The sequence below is a fragment of the Monodelphis domestica genome, chromosome 4 (assembly GCF_027887165.1).
Source record: "Monodelphis domestica isolate mMonDom1 chromosome 4, mMonDom1.pri, whole genome shotgun sequence".
Classification (NCBI taxonomy): domain Eukaryota; kingdom Metazoa; phylum Chordata; class Mammalia; order Didelphimorphia; family Didelphidae; genus Monodelphis; species Monodelphis domestica.
In genome coordinates, this window is record NC_077230.1 from 400,882,855 (window position 1) to 400,905,833 (window position 22,979).

The window sequence follows — 22,979 nt, forward strand, 5'->3', positions numbered from 1 at the left end:
TCTGAAGTTCTACCTGCCTCTCCGAGCAGGGGAATAAATAATAAATGCTTGTTTCAGAACAGAACTGAGAAGGGATGAAGGCTGACCAGTTTGGGCCCTTCCGGAGACACATTTAAGTGAACCCAAAATATACATAAAATAAACAGCAGCAAGGGGCAAGGCCATGGAGGTTAGGTCAAGAAGCTTTGCTGTTTCCCTTGTGCCAGGAAATGTGCAAAGCTAAGGGAGAATCACAGGTCTCAGCCAGGCGCTCTGAAGAAAGAGCAGGCGAGGAGGCAGCACACTCCAGGAGAGGACCGGAGGAGGGCCGCCGTGGCCGAAGGGCAGTGAGATGGGTTGGACTAGGCCAGCAGCGCTTCTGGCTTTGCTCGGTGCGTCCCAAGATTGGGGATCTTTGGTTACTGAAGATAAGATCGATCATTGTGCTTGATGCACATTTTACATAGATGGCTCGCCCGGGAGGGTTAAGCATACTGTTTGAAAAAAAAATGGCTACAACTTACTTGGGCCACGTCCACAGCCCTCTTGAATGTGCAGAGAACTCACCAGAAGGGCCTCCTCTTCTCAAAGGGAAATCTGATGGCTCCTCCCTGGAGCAGTGCACTATGGTTCCTCCTGGCAAATCACCCTGAGCCCTGGGCTAAAGGAAGTCTGCTAAGCACTGCAGAAGGCAGGAAGGAGAGGTCGCTTTCTCTTAGGACACAGGCCCAAGTTCAAGTTTGGGCTGTTAGCATTCATGGAAACCCCCAAATCCTAGCTAAGTGCTCAGGCGATGCTCTCGTGCTTCAAGGAGCGCTTGTCATCCACCAGATTTAATGAGAATTTTTGCCCCTCATCTCTCCTTTCCTGGAGCATCCTAATCCGCTCCCAGCCACGGGGGAAACCTCCGTCTCCAATGGCTGGGGGTTCCCCTTTCCCAATCCCAAGCCAAGCTTCTTACCCACCAACCCCCGAGTGGGCCAGGGAATGGCAGGGACCCCCAAGCATAAATAAATGCACACACAACTGAGATTTATATTTCAAAAGGTGTATCATATACATCTTAATTTTTTTTAATTTCCTTTTTTTTTAAAGAAAAATAAGGTTGTCTTTTTCGCTTGAAACACAGAACAAAACTCCAAACCAGCTGGGAGATGCATGTCCCATCCCTATCCCCCCACCCCTTAGCACATGCCCCACTAATAATGTTCTTTGAGTGAAGAAAGCTTGGGAGAGGGGACTGGGTGGAAATCTGGCTAGGGTTTGCTGCCTGGCTTCCCCAGGAAGGAGCTCATAGAGGCTGGATCGGATGGGGGCAGGGGGAGGGGGTCCTTCTCCCTCAAGGCAGTGCCTCAGTCTGCAGGGCTCTGGCCCAGCCCGGAAGCATCAACACTATCTGGGTTTCCCACTCACTCTTTCTTTGGGAAGGGGGCCAGTGTGAGAACCGTGGTGGTGTTTATGTTTAAAACAAAGAAACACAAAATCCTCTTGGTGTTTGGGCTAGTTTATAAAATTGGAAAAAAAAAAGTTCTAATTAGTTAGGACTGAGTGACATCAATCTCTTAGTCCATCAAATGCTTCCTTCTACGTGGGCTTAGGTCCAGACCTGTGATTTCACTGGCTTGGGGAGCTCCCTCTCCACCCATGCAGATCATCGATTCTTGTTAGTCATCGAGAGCTGAGGGGGTCAAGTGACTTGCCCAGGGTCACACTGCTAGTAGGTCAGTAGTAGGACAAACCCAGATCATTTTCCTAACTCAGAGGCTGCCTCTCAGTGCCTTGGAAACTAACTTCAGCCTTTAAAATTCCATCTCCGCTGGAGATGTGGAGTCCAAAGAAGCCCTGGAGGGCAGGAAGCAGGTCCAGAAATCCCAAGAAATCAGGGAGAGGCAGGGAACAGGAAGAGGGGCAAATTCACTTGGGCCTGGACTGGCTCCCGTCCTCACTGTCCCTTCTCTAAACACTTGGTAAAAAGTAGTAACAAAAAACTTTCAAGAGTAAGAAACTGGAAGTCTCCTAGAACAGAAGAGTCTTAAGAAACCTCACTTTTCCCAGAATACCTGATTGGTTAAAAAAAAATTCTTTTAGAAAAATAAAACATCCTTGAACACAAATGTGTGTGAAGACTGAAATCCTTCTTTAGTCCCCCCCCCCCCCGCAGGAATCCTTCCCACAAGGGGCTCCCCCTAAACAGCCCAACCCCGTGAGCTGGGCGATGCAGACACACCGAGGCCTCGTCATCTCGGCTCAGGCCAAGGAGGACGAGGCCAAAGCTTGGCTCAGATCAGACGCGGGCGTGGATGTGGACGCAGGCACGGCTTCCCCCCAGAGTCCTAGCACCGGGCAGCAAAAGCCTGCTTCCCCCTCGCAAAGGCTCCAAACTCCTTGGGGACGGGATGTGGGAAGGTCGGAAAAGAGGAAGGAAGGATGGGAAAACCCGCGTCGCCCCATCCCCAGAACAACATGAGAGGCCGGGCGGCAGGGGGCAGGGGCAGAGGCTGGACACAGCACCCCCTGCTGACTCTGCAAAGGGAGGCCGTTCAGGGAGAGGTTTCACAGCGAAGCCCCCCATGGCAGTGGATGGGGAGAAAGAGAGGAGCCGTCCTGGAGGAAGATCAGGGGACCTGCGCGCTCGGCCCGAGGAGGGGAGAGGGAACCCGGCGGCCGACCGGGAATAAAAGGCAGTATCTATCCCGCCGGCCCCGTTTGGCTGCTGGGGAGGTGGTCAGGAGGCAGAGGCCAGGGGGCAGAGAGGGGGCTTCCTTGCCACACAACAGATTTCACGGTCCCAGCACCACTTACCGCAGAGTGGGGTGCTCGCTCTTAGAAGCAGCCCTTCTCCTCCGAGGGGCCTGCAGTGCACCGACTCTCTTGCTCCCCACACGGTCCAAGAGGTAGGACTAGCTGGGGCTTCAAAGAGCCCACGTCAGGCCTGGGAGACCTCAAGAAGGCCCGGAGCCTTCCCTTCCCCAACCGAGCCCCTCTGTGAGCCAGCCTGGCCTTGGGAAAGCCGTCCCTGAGAGACCTGCCGGGATGTGACAAGGAGGCGACCACGGCGGGGCTCTTCCCGCTCCTGCTCTGGCTGGCATCACAGCAGCAGCGGCACCTCTGGCGGGGGAATGGCCCGCAGAAGCCTTGGCGTCGGGAACCCGGGCTCCAGGACACCCCAAGGCCGTGCAGCCTGAGGAATCGACCGAGAGCCCAGGCAGGGCACAGAAGGCCACTCAGCACCTAAGGTCTGAGCACTTAGGAGAAGCAGCCAGCTTGTTCGAAAAATGGGCAAAAACGGGATGAGGAGGAGAGAAAGGGTCGTGCCAAGAAGTGCGGGGCGCCTCCTCTGGGCTTCTTCCTCTGCGGTAACATCCAACACTGGCAGGAGAGAAGCCGGGGCTCGAGGGAGGAGGGCCAGAGAGACGCAAGCAGGAGTTCCCTGGAGAGTGAGTCGGCCGCCCTGGAAGGGGGGGTCTTTGCCACCGGCCCCCCAAGGTCTTTGGTGGTGGTGGTGGGAGCAACAAGCATTCGGTCCTTGAGCCAAGTAGGGCCTGGTGGGAGGGGGGAGCAGGATAACCTGCGGCGACAAGTGTCCCGGGCCCTTGGGGCTGGCCCGGCAGGGAGCCAGGGGACGAGGGGCGGCAGGCTCAGCTCAGGCTCTGGTACAGGTAGGCAGACGTGAAGAGAGCGTTGGCCGCCAAGCTCACGGCCAGGAGGCCTCGGACCAGGGAGTTGCCGAAACGACCTAAAGGAGAGAGACAGAGAGATCTGGAATTGGACAAAGGACCCTCGGGGAAGAGATCCAGCCCAGACCGGAAGAAGCCCCACCACACGGAAGCGGCCACAGATCAACGGGCCGCTGCCCAAAGGCCTCTTGGGAAGGGGAGCCCCACCTCCATCCGGCCCCCTTAGATGGCTCTTGGGTGTGTCTGCAGGCTAAGCCTCAGACTCCTCGATCCTCTTCTAAATGGCAGCCTTCCACGTCCCTGGAGGGGGCTGTTGCCTTCCCTGGTCCCCGGCTTCTTTTCTCTAGGCTAACCACCCCACACAGCACAGGCCTGAAGCCCTGGCCCATGTCGGCTGCCCTCTGCGTTATCAATGCTTTCTAAAATGGGTGTCTAGAACAGGATTCCCTCGATGTGCTACGGGCAGAGCAGAGTATACAGCAGGCCTATCACTTTCATACTCTTGCCATACTTAACAGGGTGCTTATTTGGGTTTCTGGTTTTATATGATTATCCACTTGAACGCTATGGAAATGTTTTACATGTATAGCCCAGATCCAATTGCTTGCCAGCTCCAGAAGGGGTGAAGGGAAGGAAGAGAGGAAAATGAATCCGGTCATATAAATTCAGAAAACTTATGTAAACATTTGTTATTACGTGTAAAAAACTGGTAAAAACAAATCCTGGTGCCTGGCACACAGTTAGTGCCTAACAGGTGATGGCCCCCTTTGCCTTTCTCATCTGTCGCATCCTACTGCTCACTCCCAGTGCCCTGAATGGCCTTTTTCAGGTACATACTGTCAAGGCCTGAGCTGTTCATGCTGTATTTGCAGCGTTCACTTTGGGAACCCAAATGCAAGCCTATTCAATGTTCTTATCAAGTGTCCCCGCTCAATTTCATGTTAAGGTTTTCATTGCAGCGTTGTGGACTCTGACCTTGTCCTCCCAGTGTGTTGTTATCCCTCCCCAGCTTTGCCTCATCTGCCCATTTCCCAAGCCACCATCTTTGCCTTTATTTGACCCTGACAGAGCTAGTGGCCAGCAGAGAGCCCAGTCCAGTGGCCTGGGGGTCCCCTGGAGCCCTTCTGCCAGCCTGTTCAGCAGAGCTGAAACCACCTAACTAGCTGGCCCCGGCTCTCTGTCTTCTCCCAGGAATGGCCCGTGAGGCTGCCAAACGTTTTGCTCAAATGGTCTCATGAGTGTTCTCAGGTCTGCCCATTCAGTACAGAAGAGTCCCCGCTCTATTGGGCGCCCCTTGCTCATGAAACCACCTTTTCCAGAGGCTCACTACCCTCCCTTGAACAATATGCTTGAGGAACTGGTCAGAGATCCTCGCTCGGCTCACTGGCCGACAGTCTGAAGACTCCATTCTCTATCCTTTTTTGAAAGCAGAACGACGGCCCATGTCTCCAGGCCCGAGGAGCCTGTCCTGTTTTCCATTGTCCCCAAAATCAGCGAGGGTGGCTCAGTAGCCTCACCCACTGGTTCTCTACCCAAGGATGGGTAGCTTTCTGGAGCCAGGAAACACGAGAAGAGGGTCAGGAGGGACCTTAGAAGTCTCCCTCATTTACCAAGGAGCAAAGCGAAGGTGCCACAGGTAGAGCGAGTTGCTCAGGGTCCCAGAGCTAGGCAGTGTCCGAGGTAGGATGAGAACTCAAGAATCAATCCTGACTCCAGACCTACTCCTTGCTCCCCTCCACCCCACTGCCTCTGATAGACGATGGGGACACAAAAGATGTCTGTGCTCCTTAGGAAAGGAGTCTCTCCATCCCCGCTGCCGGGAGGACAGGCACATGGCTTCAGGGAGGTGTCCTCAGCTTTGACCTACAGTCAGGTGTCGGGGGTCAGTGTAATGCCTGTCTTTCTCCCCTACCTGGAGTCCTTTCTCAAGCTTAGACTCCCCAAACCTCGCTGGGACCCACCCCTCCGTAGCTACGCTTTCTTTCTAGGTCAGATCCCTCTCACGCTCTTGGGCTTTTCTCTGAACATACAGTCAGTCCACTAAAAGCTTCCAGGCCTGACCTCAGCTGGAGGTCCCATCTTCCCTCCAAGCAGAGCCATGCCCCTGGCATGTGCAAGAAATCCACCATCCAGCCCAGATCAACAGCCTGGACCCTGAATCAAGCTGAACCCCCACTTCCTGTATGAAATTCAGGGAAGTCACAAGGTCACAGCTTAGAAAGTTCTTTGTTAAATCACTCAGTGAACATGCATTTAGACTCACCTGCTATGGCCTGGGACCCAAAGACAAAAGAGGAGAAAGTCCCCGCAGGCTTCCAGGAGCTACCGTTCTACCGTTCTACCCAGGGAAGCAACACGGACACAGGAGTCACACAAAGCCAACGGGGGGCAGCCCCTGCAGCTGGAGGCTGTGGCTAGGAAAGCCTTCACACAGGAAATGGTGCCTGAGGGGAGCTCAGAAGGAGAGGGTCTCCGAGGGCAGGGCTGCTCTGGCTGGGGCTTCCCGGAGCCCGGCACAGAGCAGGCGCCCCTGAAGAGATGCTCGAGGAAGGAAGGGGAGTTAGTTGTGGGGTCCTGCATACCCCCCCTAGTGCTCTTCTTCCCTGGGAAAGATGCCTGTGGCAGGACACCTACCTCTCCAGCCCACCGCCTCCTCTAGGCACCCTTTGGTAGTGGTGTCCACCACACAGGCCGACGAGTGCGAGGAGTCGTCCTCTCTTTTGATGAAGCGGTCGCTGTAGATGCGGCCCCTCTCAATGTGGGACCGCAAGTCTGGGGACAGAGAGAGACGCTTCACGAGGCGCATTGGTCCGACTCGGCACAGGGGCAGGTCAGACACAGGAGCTAAGGGGGAAGCCCGGCCCATTCTCTCCAGTCACTTCCCGTCACTCTGGGTCCAGTTTCAGGGAGGGAGGCCCAACAACCTGACGATAACCTCACCCCCACAGGAAAGCAAAAAGCTGAGGGCTCACTCCAGGATCACTGCAATGCTGCAGCATCTGGGGTGGGAAGCAACAGCTTTCGAATGAGCCCATAGCACCAAAGGGAGCCAAGGAGGAAGGACCTTGCAGGCTACTGAAAATTGTGGAAGGAAGAGGGAAGCAGATGAGGGGAGGACAATAAAGTCTTCTCCTGAGATCATCTACAGGTGACCTGAAGGGTGGTCCAGGGGCCAAGGCACTCATCACAACCTTAGACTGGCAAAGACACTGCTGTATGTTTGTTCGGTGGGCACCATGACAAAAATATTCAGGGGAAGTGCGCTCCCGAAGGGCGGGCTAACAGAGCAGTTTGATCAAGGCTTGCTGAGCTAAATTGGGTGGCCTGGATGGCCTGTTCTCTTCCTTGGCAAATCTATGGAATCTAGGGGGTTGAAGGAGAACCCCTGCAGCCATCGAGTTTAACCCACAGCTGGACTGGAATCGCCTCCCCTCCATGTGGTCAAGGTCAATCAAGCTTGGTTTGAAGAACACTTTTATTTCACTTCTGGACAGCTTTGTTGTTAGAAGCTTTTCCTGATATCAAGGCTTTCCTCTAGGGTCAGAGACTACGGGAATCATCACCTCACTTCACACAAATGCCACCACTTGCCACCCGGCTCAAGGTTCTTCCCTCAAACTTCTGGTGTGCACCCTGGCCCCGGCCCCCATGGGTATCATAGCCAAGGATGGGCCAGATCCTATGGCTTGTCAAACCTTAAAAGTGTCCAGGCCCAAAGATTCTCTCACCTCTTCCAGTCTGATGGAGAAAGGACTTTCCACGCATGCCCTGGAAGCCCTGGGGAGGCTGCCTCTTCCTGGGAAATCGAGAGAACTCGGCACTAAGCAGACTGCCATCTACAGGGCTGCTGGGCTCATCCGAGCTGCTGGGAGTGTTTGGGGTCCCTCCGGGGGATGGGAAAAGCAGAAGCTTCTGTCCCTTCAAGTTGAGGCGAGCTGGGCTGATGAGTGGCCGGCGGAGGCGGAGGGAACCAGAACTAGAAGCCACGGAACCTGCCACGGAAGGAGTCGGAGAAGGAATTGGGGAAGAGGCACAGCTCCCAGACAGCAGAGTGAAGTAATCTGGAAGAGACACAAAGAAGAGGCAGGTTTTAAGGGAAAGAAATATAGATCCATAGTAGCCAATATAAATCAGCAGGACAAACAAATGCATGGCTGTAAATAGACATAAAGGGGTTTCTCAGCCAGCATGCCAATGATAAGGAGTTAAACAGGGAATCACTGTTTTTCCCTGTATGTACAATAGAGTATTTGAATTTTCTTTTTTCTTATTTCTTGTACTTAAAGTACATACAACCAATATTAATCTTTTTTTATTTTGCAGTAATATACATTTAAAATATATATTTACTCTAATATTAATGCATACCCAAAGCTTTAGACTATAAAAACCTTGCCATTTATTGATAAATGTTATGGGACTGTGATTATTGTTTGTGTCTGAATCCAGAAGAAGGGAACAAAAGAGCCATTATACAGTGCAAAGCAGTACAAGGTCAAGGAATCTGTGCCAAGACAGAGGACTTGTCTGAGGTTTGAGGTTGTGATTGTTTGACATACATCAGATGCAGGCCTTCCCTGTCCCATATTCGGATGAGTACTGAAGTTTGGCTATCAACCTGGCTCCCCCTATTGCTGAGAGTGAAGGTAAAATCAGACCAGGGAATGACACTTCCCTTTCACACAAAAATCTAGTCCTTTTTTCTCATAGTATGGCAACTTCCTGTAGTCCTGGCTGCCAATAGGCAAGTGCAATATTACTGCATTTTGTCCTACAGACTTGTGGGACAAAAATTATTTGATTGGATCCTAAAACAAGGGCCTGTTATGAATTTATTATTGTTTACTCAGAAATTTTTATATACATGGATTTTTGATATTTTGATTCTGATTTTGAATTTTTTCTTTCTAAGTTTAATTTTTTCTTCTATTTGTTTTTCTTTTGATAATTGACTCACACACCCTATAACTCAACCACGTATCCTGAGTTGATCTGAGTGTTGGTCAACACCCTCCTCAGGGGGCACTGTATTGTAGTTTCATAAAAATCCAATATTTAAAATTTTGTTCTAGAAAAATTCCAGGGAAAGAAGCTTGCTAAGTCCTTGAATCCAGAGAATGCACTATTTGGAGAAAGATGCCTGCAGAAACCTATACTACATCAAGAAGATCCAGTGTAGCATACCAGGCATGTTAACATCTGGGAAGTATGGTTGATGTACTGATATTGTATCCTGTATATTCATTAACCATACTTCCCAGATGCTAACATGCCTGGTATGCTACATACAGAATGAATTTTGGGTGCAATTGATTGAACTGAAGGGGGCTGAACAATTATTTTGAATGTAAACTTTTATGCCAAAGGGAGCTGCTTCCTAATTGGCTTTTTGTCAATGTGCCTAGCAAACATTGGTTTGCATTCTCTCTTCTATTTCCTGCTGATCTAACTACTGTTTCCTTTCAGAAGGTGCAATACAGTTAGAAGATTTTTAGGGGTACAAATGATCATGCCAAATCAATTGGGGAGATTAGTCTTCCAAATGATCACAGGGGGCACTGTGAAGATGGGATTAATTCTTTCCTGTCCATTTTTAGATTTAATCAATAGAAGTGTATACATGCCACTTATCCTTAAGTATGGGGAGGTCTGTGACCCACATGTGCTATAGTAAGTGATAAATATGTTTTGACTGACTGACTGAATTGACTGACTGCCCCCTGGGCAGTCCTAAGTAATGCTTTAGCTTTAATTGGTTCATGTAAAATGGAAGGAAGGCACAGGAAGTGATGAAAGGAATGGTCTTTATAAGTGGCAAGAACTTCCTATGAAGGTTTTTTCTGCCTTGGAACTTGACTTGAAAGACCCTGGAGATCTGTCTGGTACCTTGGATTGCTTCTATCTTCCCTTAGAACTACCATGTGGGTGAGTGAAAAAGGCTGACACCTTTCCTTGGCTTTCCTGGAGGTACTAGCCTCTGGAGAGGCCTTTCGTCTTGGAGGAGGCTTCATGGCTAAAACCCTTGTTTAATTTACCTCTGGGCCCCTTTGCTGGGGCCTCTTAAGCCTTGCCTGATTCAGATTGGGCTGGAGTAAATATCTACTCTCTCTGATTTTTTTTACTTTCACTCTTTCTCTTTTTGTAAATAAATTACCATAAAAAATCATTTGAAATTGAGTAACAATTCCTGGTGATCACACTCTTATAAATTTAACGCCCCCCCCCCTTTTTTACCCCTTACATTCATAGAATTTTAGGGTTGGAAAGGACCTCAGTGGCCATCTAGTCCAGTTTCTGACAAGCAGTCACCCAGTTGTTTCCTAAAGACCTCGGAAGGGTACCCTCTTCACAACCCTGCCTTTGGGCCCATTCTACTTTTGGCCAAGTCTAATAATTTTTCCTGATTCAAATAAGCAAATGGATCCTCAATCTCGTGGATTTAGGAGTTCTTCCAAATGATGAGTTGTAGCCTAGTTAAGACCACCCTTAGTCATCCCTTCCTACAAATTCACCCCTCTAAGCATACCTTAACGCTTAATGAACAACTACTGACTGATTGCTAGGGGACCTGTCTGTCTACTGACAGTCGGGGACCACAGCTCTGCACCCATCATCCCATCTTCCTTCCTAGCCTCCATTTCTCTGGTGATATCTTTTCCTCTTATTCTCTTGAAGTTCCCCCTTGGGGCTGGGTCATGGCCCACTTACACCCAGTGTCTCATTGCCCTCTCTATGCCCTCATTCCCTATTCTTTGGAGATGGCTATGTTCCATGCTGCAGCCATAGAGCGACACTGACAGAATGTTGGAATTAAAGGATGGGTCTCAGGGCTCTAAAAGCATGCTACTGACCCTGCCACCTGCAGCCACCCCAACAGAGAGGGGATGGACTCCAGGGGAAACATTTATTATCAGACATAGTCAATGTGTTTTGATTGATAAGGTCTATTTCTTATAAGGAGTCCCCTTGCTTTTTTTCCTAATTGGGATGGACTGTGAGAAAGAAAGGGCTGTATACAAGAGAAAAAAGGTAGAAGAGGAGGGAGAGATATCATTAAACACTTGGTTTAAAAAAATGTGGAGGAATTTTGAAGGTTACAACTTGGTGGTACAGTGAATGACACACTAGACATGTAGCTGGGATGATATGTGTTCAAGTCCAGCCTTAGACACTTTCAAGTTGTGTGACCCTGGGCAAGTCCTCCTGACTCCAGGCCCAGCATTGCCTCCTGAGCCACCTAGCTACGCTTTCACATGGTCACAAACAGTTGCAGAATAGGATCTCCTGTTCTATCCATCTTTCAGTCATGTATGACGGTAAAGATGTCCCATGGGGCAATCCACTTTCACTAGCTTCCTTCAGGACCCAGCTAAAATCCTGCCTCCTACAGGAAGCCTTTCCTAATCCTTATGCTCGCCTTGGCCGTCTGCTGGCCATTCCCTATTTTCTTGTATACATATTTACTGTGCACAGGTGTTCACTTTTTGCCTCTCATTAGACTGTCAGCTCCCTGAGGACACGGTCTCTCTTCCACCTTTCTTTGTATGCCCAGCCCATAGCACACAGCAAGGGCTTAATAAAAGCTTCCTGCCCCTGCCTGCTCCTTGGGCATGTGTAGGTGACTCTCAATAGTTGCTGATATTCTCAGTTGCTTTTTTTTTGTCTTTGTAAACAAATCTCCACTCATGTTTTCTGAAGTTATATGATCCATATTGTCTCCCTCCCCCTCCCGGGGCTGACAAGCAATTCAATCTCTCAGTTGTTTTTTGGTGGATTATTAAGTCCCAGGTTTTTTTCATGTGTTTGCTACCTTCCCTTCCCTGAGAATTGATCCTAACAGACTTGGGATCACACTGTCTAGTGCCACCTCTTCTGGGCACGTCACCCAGTTTGGCTGTTTTCCCCATCTTGGTTCCTGAGTTCGATGCCCCTTGTGCTGCACTGCTAAGATTCCAGGGGTGGTGCCTCTATTGTCCTTGATGGTAAACAGATGGCTATTAAAAAACTTTACCCCTTACTGCTCTTTTGCCTTGGAACTGATACTCAGTATTGATTCTAAAACAGAAGGTAAAAGAGTTAAAGAAAGAAAATTTGGCTTTAGCTACTTCTAGGCATGTGACTCCCAGGCCAGTCACTTAACCCTGATTGTCTATCCCTTGCCACACTTCTGTCTTAGAACTGATAGTGAGACAGAAGGGAAGGGCTTAAAAAAATCTTTGCAGGCCTTCCCCATTCTTCTGCTTATTCTCCTCCAGGTGATGGCTTGGTTGCGATCTCTTACAGTTTCTTTCTGTTGCTTCATTGTCTACAGCTTCTCTTTGTTTTCTGTAGCAGCACTGCTTGTGATTGTCTCCAGAGTGCATAGTAAGGGCACAAATTATTCCTTCCTTGCTTATTTCCCCATCTTAGTTGCTGAGCTCTGGGTACTTTTCCACTTACTAAGTTTTCCTCTGGCTGTCCAGGGATCTCTCCTTTTCTCCTCCAGCCTCAAGCACAACTAGAAGCCAAGAACTCACCCCCTCTTCTCATTCTTTCTCTAAGCTTGGGAGCTAGAGAAAGAGAAAGAATAGGGGATAGGCTTGCTTAGATTTCTGCTTTTTTCTCAAGCTGAGTGAGCACCCAGGCCCAGAAGGCCTTTGACAGATTTCTAGTTTAGTGGGTCCCAGATAGTATTTGTGGGAAACGAGGCTGTGAGGCTAAAAGCTTTCAGAATTTGAAAAACTTTAGGGTTTGAAGCTCTTCATCCAGCCCTGCTGCTTTGTGTTTCATAAAAGACTCTGAATTTATATCATCCTCCAAAGCCTGAGAAGGTGAAGCAACAGAATTTTCTGCCTGACTCATTTTGAGAAAAGTCCTTTGGAGATTTTGAAGTATTATAAAAATGGAAGTTGTTATTAATATTTACTGCTCTAAAAAATGGCCTTTCCAAATCTTCACCTTTCCCCCCAAGTGTCTTCCCTCTGCTATAGAGTGTAGTGGAAAGAGGGCTGGATTTGAACAGAGGACCTGGGTTCCAGGCCCAGTTCTGCATCTTTGTGACCATAGGTAAATAACTTAATTTTGCTAGTCTTTAGATTCCTCATTTGTAAAGTGAAGGGCTGGACTAGATGGCCTCTGCCTCAAATCTATGACCCTCTAGTCCTTCTCTACTCCCCAAACCCTTTATTTCTCCTTGCCTGACATAGATGTCTCCTTGGACTGAGATGCCTGAGATGGTGGGCGGCTCCCGCTGAAAAGATATCCTGAATCTGGAGAGAAAAACAAAGCAGCTCATTAGGACCAGTACCCCAGGATGAACACCCCAGCTCCCCATCTCACTCTAGAATATACTGGCTATTATCTCCATTGAACTAAAGCTCACCCAAGCCCACCACCTCCACCAAGTCTTCTCTGCCCACGCTATCCTTCTCTTTTTCTGAATTCTTTGCAATGACTATCTACACAGCTCTAAGCAACATTATGCCTTATCTGGTTCGTGTTCATAGACAGCTGTGGTTTTCTCTCTCTCGTGCCCAAACTTCTAGCCAAAAGAAGTGGAAATCGAAGGGATGCCCATTCACTGGGGAATGGCTGAATAAGCTTTCATGATTATGATGGAATACTAGTGTGCCATAAGAAACGCCAAGCAGGAAAACCTGGGAAGACTTATGTGAAGTGATGCCAAGAGAAGTGAGCAGAACTAGGAGAGCATTGCATATGCCTACAGCAATAGTATAAGGATGCTCAATTGTGAAAGACTTAGCAACTATGATCAATTCAATGATCCAAGACAAAAGCAAAGGACTTAGGAGGAAAAAAGTGCCCCTTGGTTTTTTTGTCTTTTTCCCCTAACATGGCTAACATGAGAATATGTTTTACATGATTTCATATGTATGATATATTGCTTGCCTTCTAATTGGGTGGGAGAAGGATGGGAAATTCAGAACTCAATTTTTTTTTAGTGAATGTTAAAAACAAATAAATAACTTAAGAAAGCCTTTCTAGCTCAAATGGCATACTGTGCCCTACATAACACTCCAACTCTTGCATAGTCTCAGCCTCCTCATTTCTACCTCCCAGAATCCCTAGCTCCCTCTCCTGCTAGAAGCTTTTCTGACTCTTTCCAGTTGTTAGTACCTTCTGTCATCCCCCAATTACTTTGAGTATATTAACTTTGTGCATGATTTTCCCCAACTGCACATAAGCTCTAAGGGCAGGGGCTACTTTGATATGCTCCAGCTTTTAGTCCCTCAGCAGCAGCCCATCTTTCTTCTCCATGACCCTAAATCTAGTCTATACTATAACTGGCTCTCCAGCACCACGGACAGATCCCTCTGTACTGCTGCCCCTCCCCCAGGGATAAGCATCTCAGGAACAAAGTCCTTAGAGCAGAACCTTAACCTGGGGTCCAGGAATTAAAAAAACAAAAAATAAAAAACAAGGATAAATCCATTTCAATATAGGTTTCCCTTATAATACAACATATTTTACATATTTAAAAACGAATCTGAGAAGGGGTTCTGGGCTTGTGAGAGTAAGTGCGGGTCATAAGCTTGCGTTGATTAAGTCCCTGCCCTTTGTACACCAACTTCTTAGAGGGACAAGTGGCGTTCAGCCACCAGAGATTGAGCAATAACAGGTCTGTGATGCCCTTAGATGTCCGGGGCTGCACGCGCGCTACACTGACTGGCTCAGCGTGTGCCTACCCTACGCCGGCAGGCGCGGGTAACCCGTTGAACCCCATTCGTGATGGGGATTTGGGATTGCAATTATTCCCCATGAACGAGGAATATCCCAAACACAATGATGGTGTGTGTGTGTGTGGGGGGGCTGGGGCACAGGAATCAGAGGATACAACCTTTGATTTCCCGGACCCTGATGTCCTACTACCCGTTGTCCCTATCCACTGCCCTCCCCATACTAATGAACCCCATGTTACCTTAAAAGTGGGTAACACCTATTATGATTGTCTATTAGACACCAGAGCTTCCTGGTCTGTATTAAAGAGAACACCTGATTTACAATGTTATTCTATTGGCTCAGAGAATGTAATGGGAGTATCAGGAATAACCCAAAGAGTTAAAAGACTTCCTCCTAGAATGGTGTCTGTAGGACCCCTAGAGGTACAACACTCCTTCCTTTTGATGCCTGACTCCCCTTTAAATTTGCTGGGGAGGGACCTTCTATGCAAACTCAGAGCCACAATAACCTGCTCCCCAGATGGCTCATTATCATTAGAAGTACCAGAGGAATCTTTAAATTTACTCCCTGTACTTCTCTCGGAAAACCAGGAGGCAAAAGAGCCTTCCATTTTTGAAATACCTAAAGATATACCGGAGTCTCTTTGGGCCACATCTTCTTCTGATGTAGGCTTACTTAAATCTGCTGTTCCTGTGCAGATAAAAACTAAATCTAGCCCACCTCCTTCTATCCCTCAGTATCCCCTCTCAAAGGAGGCAATTGAGGGTATTACACCAGTTATTAACTCATTAATAGAACAGGGAATAATAATCCCTTGCAAATCTGAATACAACACGCCAATCCTGCCAATTAAAAAACCAAAAAGAGGGCCCGATGGCAAGCACATCTATAGATTCGTACAGGATCTAAGGGCAGTGAATAATCACGTTATAAAGAGACACTCCGTAGTTTCTAACACACATACTATTATTTCATCTATTCCTAGCACAGCTACATACTTTACAGTAGTAGACTTGTGTTCAGCTTTCTTTTCCATACCAATACATGAGAACTCCAGGCATATTTTTGCTTTCACTTGGAAGGGCTCACAATATACTTGGTGTCGGCTGCCACAGGGTTATGTCGAAAGTCCGAGCTTATTTGAGCAAATTTTGAGCCAAGACACAGACAATATAACATTTAAAAATAGCAAATTAATCAAATATGTAGATGATCTACTCTTGGCTTCAACAGATGCAAAAACATGTCAAGAAGATAGCAAACACCTTCTTTTGGAATTGCACAAAAGAGGACATAAAATCTCTAGGGATAAAGTTCAATGGTGTCTCCAAAAAGTAGAATATTTGGGATTCATCTTGACTGCGGGTGCTCGTTATATTTCTCCAAAACGAATTGAGAACATTCAAAAATTGAGTGCTCCTACCACTAAGAAACAGCTGAGAGCAATTTTAGGAGCAACAGGGTTTTGTAGACAATGGATTCCTTGCTATAGGGAAATCACTAAACCCCTTATAGCATTAACAAAGGATTCGGTTCCTGAACCCCTCAAATTAGAGCCTGAACACTTGTCAGCTCTATCAGATCTAAAAAAGGCTATCATGTCTGCCCCTGCTCTAGGCATCCCAGATTACAACAAGCCATTTACTTTATATGTGCATGAGCGAAGAGGAGTAGCCTCTGGTGTGTTAACTCAGACTTTGGGACCTTCTCAGCGCCCAATTGCTTATTATTCTGCCCAACTAGACCCAGTAGCAGCAGGAGCACCACCATGCCTTAGAGGAGTAGCTGCTACAGCCTTACTAGTAACAAAAACCATTGATTTAGTATTGGGATGTCCATTAACAATAATGTGCCCACATGAGATTGAAGCATTATTGATAAAACATAGAACACAGGCATTCTCGGATCAGAGAATTACAAGGTATGAAATAACCTTATTAAATAGTGAAAATATTACCTTGAAACGCTGTTCAACTCTTAACCCTGCCACCTTGCTTCCAGATTTACCTACTTCAGGAGAACCATTACATAACTGTGAAACATTAGTGTCCATGGCAGAAAAGCCTCGAGATAATCTCTTGGACACTCCCTTAGACAATGCAGATCTGATTTTATTTACCGATGGTTCCTCTTTTATGAGGGATGGCATACGTTACACTGGAGCTGCCGTAGTCTCAGAATTTGCCACTGAATGGTCAGCTTCACTACCTTCTAACATTAGCGCTCAAGGAGCAGAACTCATAGCTCTAAAACAAGCTTGTATAATTGCCAAGGATAAAAAGGCAACAATTTATACGGATTCTAGATATGCTTTCGGCATTTGTCACTCAGTCGGGATGTTATGGCTCCAAAGAGGATTTTTAACCTCAGCTGGAAAATCCATAGCTAATGCAGAAATTATTAATGAAGTTCTTTCTGCTCTCAAACTGCCTAAAGCCCTAGCTGTAGTTCATTGCTCTGCCCATACAGGTGGCTCTGACCCTGTCTCTAGAGGAAATGACCGAGCAGATGCCGCTGCAAAACTAGCAGCCATAGAAGGACCTGGATTAATTTTAACATTAACAACCACTGATAATTTAAATTTATCACTTTCCTATAATGAAAAGGAAGTGGAAAAATGGAAACAAAAATTTAAAGCAAAACAAATTAATGGAGTATGGGTGTCATCTGAAGGAAAACCCCTGCTCCCTAGAAGTTTCTATAACCAAATTTGTCAATCTATTCATAAAAATGGTCATTTTGGCACCCAGGGCATCGTGGACTCTGTCAAGAGAGTATGGATAGCCCCTGGTATAACTACTATAGCCTCTAAAGTATGTTCAGCCTGCCCTATCTGCCAGGCATATAACCAACATGCATATCGTGGAAAAGTCTTTGGGGGACGTCCTCTGGTTTACACACCTTTTGAACATCTACAGATAGATTTCATAACAGTGCCAAAGGCTGGACGTTATAAATTTTGTCTAGTAATTGTAGATCAACTAACCAGATGGCCAGAAGCATTTCCTACAACCCGAGCCACAGCAGATTTTGTTGCAAAGATACTTTTAAAAGAAATTATTCCTCGTTTTGGCCTACCAGCACGTATTGACTCCGATAGAGGGAGTCATTTTACCGATTCTGTCTTAAATCAAATATATTCTTGCTTGGGGATAACTCCAAAATTCCATGTTCCATATCACCCCCAGAGCTCAGGCCAAGTGGAGAGGATCAATAAAGAACTTAAGACTATGATTGGCAAATTATGCACTGAGACCCATTTAAAATGGCCTGAAATTCTCCCTCTGGCCCTATTTTATCTTAGAAGCAGGCCTAGAGGAGACTTACATATTTCACCATTTGAGATGCTTTTTGGACATCCGCCTATACAGGCTAAGCCTTTCTCCCCGGCTTATACATCGCTATTAGGGGGAGATATTACTATTGCTTCCTATATACAGGAGTTACAGCACAAACTACATGAACTTCATGAATCCGGAGCTGCAGTACAAGCTGGACCATTAGACTTTTCTCTGCATGACCTGAACCCAGGAGATAAAGTTTATATCAAGAATTTCAAGCAAACTGGAGCAACTCAACCTTCATGGGAAGGACCATTCCAAATATTATTAACTACTCCAACATCTATAAAGATTGGAGAAAGAGACTCTTGGATTCACTGCTCACATGTGAAGAAAGCATCTTCTGCTGAGACTGATTGACTCTATCCTATGAATTGTGACTCTATCTTATCATATGAATTGGAGATAATAATCCATAGACAAATGGATGCTGTTTTTTTTTCAAGAATATATTGAATTACTGATTTTTTTCTTATTTTTTCTTATTTCTTTTCTTTTATTTTTTGATCAGAATATTTGATTTTTTTTCTCATTTTTTGTACTGAAGGTACACATAATTAATATTAATATTATTTTTCCCTGCAGTAATACAAGTTAATGTATATACTCTTGCTATAATATCAATATATGCCTAAAAGCTTTAAATTATGGGAACCTGCCATTTATTGATAAAATATTATAGGACTGTGATTAATGTTTGTGTCTGATCCCAGGAAAAGGGATAAAAACAAGGAGCACAGACTAAACCTGAATAGTGCCAATAGAGCACACAAGAAATATTAAAGTGAGACTCGAGGTTGCGACGCTTAACTTATGTTTAAGTCGTAGGACTTCCTTGTATCTACACTCTTTTCGAAGTACTCAAACAAGTACAAAGCTTGACTATCATGCTGGCTCCCTATATCCCTGAGGAAAAAATCAGACAAGGGAATGACATTTCCCCATCAAAATAGAATTCTAATTCTTTTCTTCTTATATTATGGCAACTTCCTGTAGTCTTGGCTACAAATGGCTAAGTGAAATATTACTGCATTCTTTCCTACATTCTTGTGGGATAGAAATTACTTTAAACTGGACCTATACAAGGTCTATTTTGAATTTTTCTTATGTTTTTGATTATTTTTCTATTCTTTTGATAATTGACACATACACCCCCATAACTGAACATTGCATTCTGAGCTAAACTTGATATTTTTTTTAAATACTTACTTCAGGGGGGATTGTATTTTAATTTAAAATCTAAGAATTTTTGAATTTTTTTTTTGTTGTTTGAGATTGTATTTTTATAAAAATCCAAGAATTTTAAGATTTTACTTTTATAAAAAAAAAATTCAAAGATTTTGATTCTGTTTGAGAAAAGATCTTCAAGAAAGAAGCTTGAAACTTTTATATCCAGAGAATGAACTGTTGCAGAAAGATGCCGAAAACCTACACTTCATCAAGAAGATCAAGAATGAACTTTGGATGTGATTGATTGGACTGAACTTTTGATTGAACATTTATTGTAACTGTACACATTTATGCCAAAAGGGACTGCCCCTAATTTGGCTTTCTGTCAATGCGTCTAGCAAAACATTGGTTTTGCTTTCTTTTCTTTTCTATTTCCTCTCTCACTATTCTAATTTCTCTTAGAAAATTGAATATTGTGTATATCTTTAGTTAGAAGTGAATTTAGAACTACAAAATGATTATGTTAAATGATCAATGGGGAGACTAGTCTCCCAATGATCATCAGGGGGGATTGTAAACCTTAAAATTCCTTAGACTTATAAATGTTGGAAATTTCACCATTGGGAAATTTCATACTTGGAAAATTTCTTAGTGATAGTCTATTGGAATGTGAACCCCATTGTCATGGGAGGTTCCTCCTCCTCCCTTCTTAAGATTACTTTAGGACAGAAACCTTTTGCTGAACAATGGAAAGGACTTTGACCCATGCTTAAGCATGGAACAGGAATTTCTTTGATTGATTTTAGAATTGATACAATGGAGATACTTGGAGTCAATCTCCACCCTACTCAGTCCTAACAGGATTGAGGAAGGGCTGCAGCATAGATCAAAATTTAATTATTCCAATCTCTACCCTACTCAGGTTAACAGGATTTAGGAAGGGCTGTAGCAAAGGATCAAAGATTTAATTATTTGAAAATATGACCTTCAACAGACATGTGCAAAGCCAGAGACCTCTGGGCGGTCCTGGGTTAAGCTAGAGCCTCCATTGGCACAGGGAAATTGATGGACAGTGATTGGTAGATGTGAGAACTGAGGGGAGGGAACTTGGATGGTTTCCTTAAAGATAGGGGGGTCTGAAGACTCAGGGGGTGGTGGTTGAGGAGTTTGTCTGAGTGGTTGGAGTGTGCTCTGAGAAGCTTGCTCTGAAGGAAGCTGAAGATGGGGCCTCTGAGACTGTTTCTCCATTTTGGTCACGTGAGTAATAGGGACTGATCTCTTTTCTTTGCCCCAGCTATCTAAGGGCTTGGGCCTTTTGGCCCAGCCTAAACAGAAGGGGTATTTAAGCCCTATTCCCTTCTCTCCCCTTTCTCTCTCCCCCTCTCTCTCTATCTCTAATTCCTTTCTTCCTCCTGTTTGTAATTAAACTCCATAAAAGGTTGACTGCTGACTTGAGTTTTCATTTAGGAATTACATAGCTGAATTCCTTGGCGACCTTAAATTGATATATATCAGTCTTTTAAAGTGATTTCCTTGTCACAGTCTAAGGCACAAAAAGAAGACCCCCTGATCCAGTGGGCAGGGGAAGACCTTTCAGATCATTAAGAGAAGCTCAAGCTAAGCTTATTAAGCACCTACTGTGTACCAGGTACCATGTCAGGAAATTGGGATACAAAGACAAGAATGAAGCTCTTCCTATAGGAAATTATACTCTAATGGTTTATATTTGGTTTCCTATTTGTTCCAATGTAAGATTTTGGTAAAATGTTTTCTATATCTCCATTAACTCATCTAATCCTCACAATTACTCTGAAGCAGGAGCTATTATGATATCCATTTTATAGATGAAAAAACTGAGGTTCAGAGAAGCTGGATGATTTGATTATGGTCCCTCTTAACATTAGGAACTGCCTGAAGTTAGTAGTCATCAACCTTGGGTCCTCCTGACCAAGTCTAGCACCCCGTTCCCTCTATCACCATCTTGATGTCAGAAGAGTGCTCTTATAGGGACAAAGTGATGCCCTTCATTTGTCCCAGGCCCTGCAGAGAAGACCAGGGTCAAAGTTGCTGGCCCAGAGTAGGGCTAGTTGAGAGGGCTGCCCAGGAGGAGCTGAGAAGAGGTCTTTCTTGCAGATCCCCAATAAGCATGAAGGCCTGAATGAAGGCTTCTGAAAGCCAGAAAAGGGATTTTAGCATCTGTCTCTCTTCAAAGGGAGAAGAAGCTCAGGGTGTGGCTGTGAAGGAAACACCTAAATCGGCCTCAGAGTCCTACTCTCTCTTCATCCTTACAGATAAAGGCCAGCTCCTCAAGCCTGTCATTTATCTTCTAAGGAAAGATTAGGGGCAGGAATTGCTCCCCTTCTGAAATTAAGATCCTGCCTTTTATCCTGTAAAGGATAATTAACAATATTTTATTTAAAGGGAAAAAGGCAAGCACAGCATTGTGCCCGCAGATCCCTTTTCTTCCTGAGAGTACCATCCAAAATCTCCAACATTCTTTCCACTGAAATCCAGCTTTCTGTTCTTGAAATGGGATGGGGGGGAAGATGGTTGAGAAAGATTCAATAGAGAGGATCACACAATGATGGGGTGGGAGGGACCTTAGAACTCAGAACCCAGAGCTGGGAGTTTAGAACCCAGGATGTCATAACTAGGAAGGAATCTTAGAACACAGGATGTTGGAGCTGGGAAAGGCCTTCCTGAGATCGTTTGAGCCAAATGGAGCTTCTGAGAGCCACAGGCAGTTGGTCCAAAGAAGTGTAGCAGGCAGGGCAACAACTGAAAGCCAGGCCCCCAGCGCTGGGTCCAGAGCTCTTTCCATTCTTCCACCCCCTCCCCATGAGCCTCGTGCCTGTCCAGATGCCCTAGCACTCCTCACCGGTTCGAGTCAGGGAGGGGATGGTCCCCAGTGACAGGGCTCTGTTGAGTCTTCCCGGCAGGGAGGATGAGGATGTCCGTCGTGGTGACCTGAACAGTTGCTGGTGGGTCAGCTGGAAGAAGGCAGGTGGGGTCGGGACGAAGAGAGAAGGCGACACTGCGCGGTAGGGGAAGGCTAGGCCATTGCTGCTGGGGAAGAAGGAACTGGAGTCTCCGGAGAGATACCTGTGAATAACAGAGATGACATGGGGGTGGGAGAGACAGTGGCAGGGGAGGCCCTGGGGGGGATGGGATGGGACAGGACGGGGGACAGATCAGAGACCATCCCTCCCCATGGAGCAGGAGCCCACGGCAGGATGAGCCCGGAGCAGGGGAGGTGTGAGGTTAGTGAAAGCAAGGACACAATCTGATCACATTCACATCATTAGGAGCTGGTGGCTGGAGGTGCCAGCATGGCCTGTCCCTCACCCCCCCCCCATCCCCTGCTCATCTCTACCCTTTGTGGGGGGAGGGCAGACAATACCAGGATCCCTTAGAAATCCCCATGAGCACTCAGGCAGACTAATTTCACTACAGGTGCAAGGGTCTCGACTTTAAAGGGACACTGTCACCCCTGCTGACCCCCACTCTGTCCACTCACCTCTCTTCCCCTAAGGGATTCCTAGGACATGGGAAATCCCCCAAACTCAAGCTCATTCCCAGCTCCTCCCCTGATGGCCCAGCAGTCCTATTCAAACTGGGTCTACTGGATTCAGGTTTGTAGGCAGGCAATGGGAAAAGGCTTAGGATTAAGCTTTGGGTTCAAGGCCAACAGATTACCTTGCTGGGCAAACCTAGTTACATGATTAAGAATAAAAAAACATGCATTTTGACATGTGGCTAGTGATCTGCCTCCTCACCAAGGGGGAGGGGGAACAGGAAGATGAGGAGAGAGCCTTCTCCTGCCCTGGGCCCTGGGGTAAGGCCCCTGGACAAGCATGATGGCATGGAAGGGGCAGGGAGGGGATGCAAAGCTTTGGAATGGACATAGCAGGACATGACGTCAACAAACTCCAGGCTCACAGGGAAATGGTTTTTAAGTGATTATTTTTTTAAAAATGAACACACACAGATATAAATATACATCAATGAGCCAACCAATGGACAAAAGGTGACAGTGTCTCTTTAACTCAAGAACAAGACAAATGACAACCAGACTGGAAGGTCCACAAGCCAGAATTTTAACCATGCTTCTGATTAAAGCAATCAATTACGA

General features: G+C 46.4%; 2 protein-coding genes across 3 annotated transcripts in view; both read right to left on the bottom strand.

The window, feature by feature from the left end:
- Window positions 1-1,011: 1,011 nt before the first annotated feature.
- Window positions 1,012-6,522, bottom strand: LOC130453905 (transmembrane protein 201-like). The gene is made up of 2 exons (XM_056795821.1): window positions 6,291-6,522; window positions 1,012-3,715 (listed from the first exon to the last, which is right to left on the bottom strand). Exons 1-2 carry the CDS (start codon window positions 6,520-6,522, stop codon window positions 3,618-3,620), a joined length of 330 nt encoding a protein of 109 aa, XP_056651799.1. The 3' UTR covers window positions 1,012-3,617.
- The window catches only part of TMEM201 (transmembrane protein 201), a 50,079-nt gene continuing 28,111 nt past the window's right edge, over window positions 1,012-22,979 (bottom strand). The window contains exons 7-9 of one of the 2 annotated variants that reach the window (XM_056795819.1): window positions 21,726-21,949; window positions 12,833-12,904; window positions 1,012-7,717 (exon numbers count right to left, since the gene is read on the bottom strand). In XM_056795819.1, coding sequence (XP_056651797.1) covers window positions 7,353-7,717; window positions 12,833-12,904; window positions 21,726-21,949 — 661 coding nt within the window. In that variant the 3' untranslated portion in view covers window positions 1,012-7,352. The remainder of the gene's footprint in view (window positions 7,718-12,832; window positions 12,905-21,725; window positions 21,950-22,979) is intronic. The other variant, XM_056795818.1, reaches the window with a different exon arrangement.

Coding starts and splice junctions, on each gene's coding strand:
- LOC130453905 (XM_056795821.1), bottom strand. CDS start 6,522: ATGGGCCGGGCTTCCCCCTTAGCTCCTGTGTCTGACCTGCCCCTGTGC. Junction 3,716..6,290: donor GGAGGCGGTGGGCTGGAGAG/GTAGGTGTCCTG, acceptor TCTCTCCTTTAG/GTCGTTTCGGCAACTCCCTG.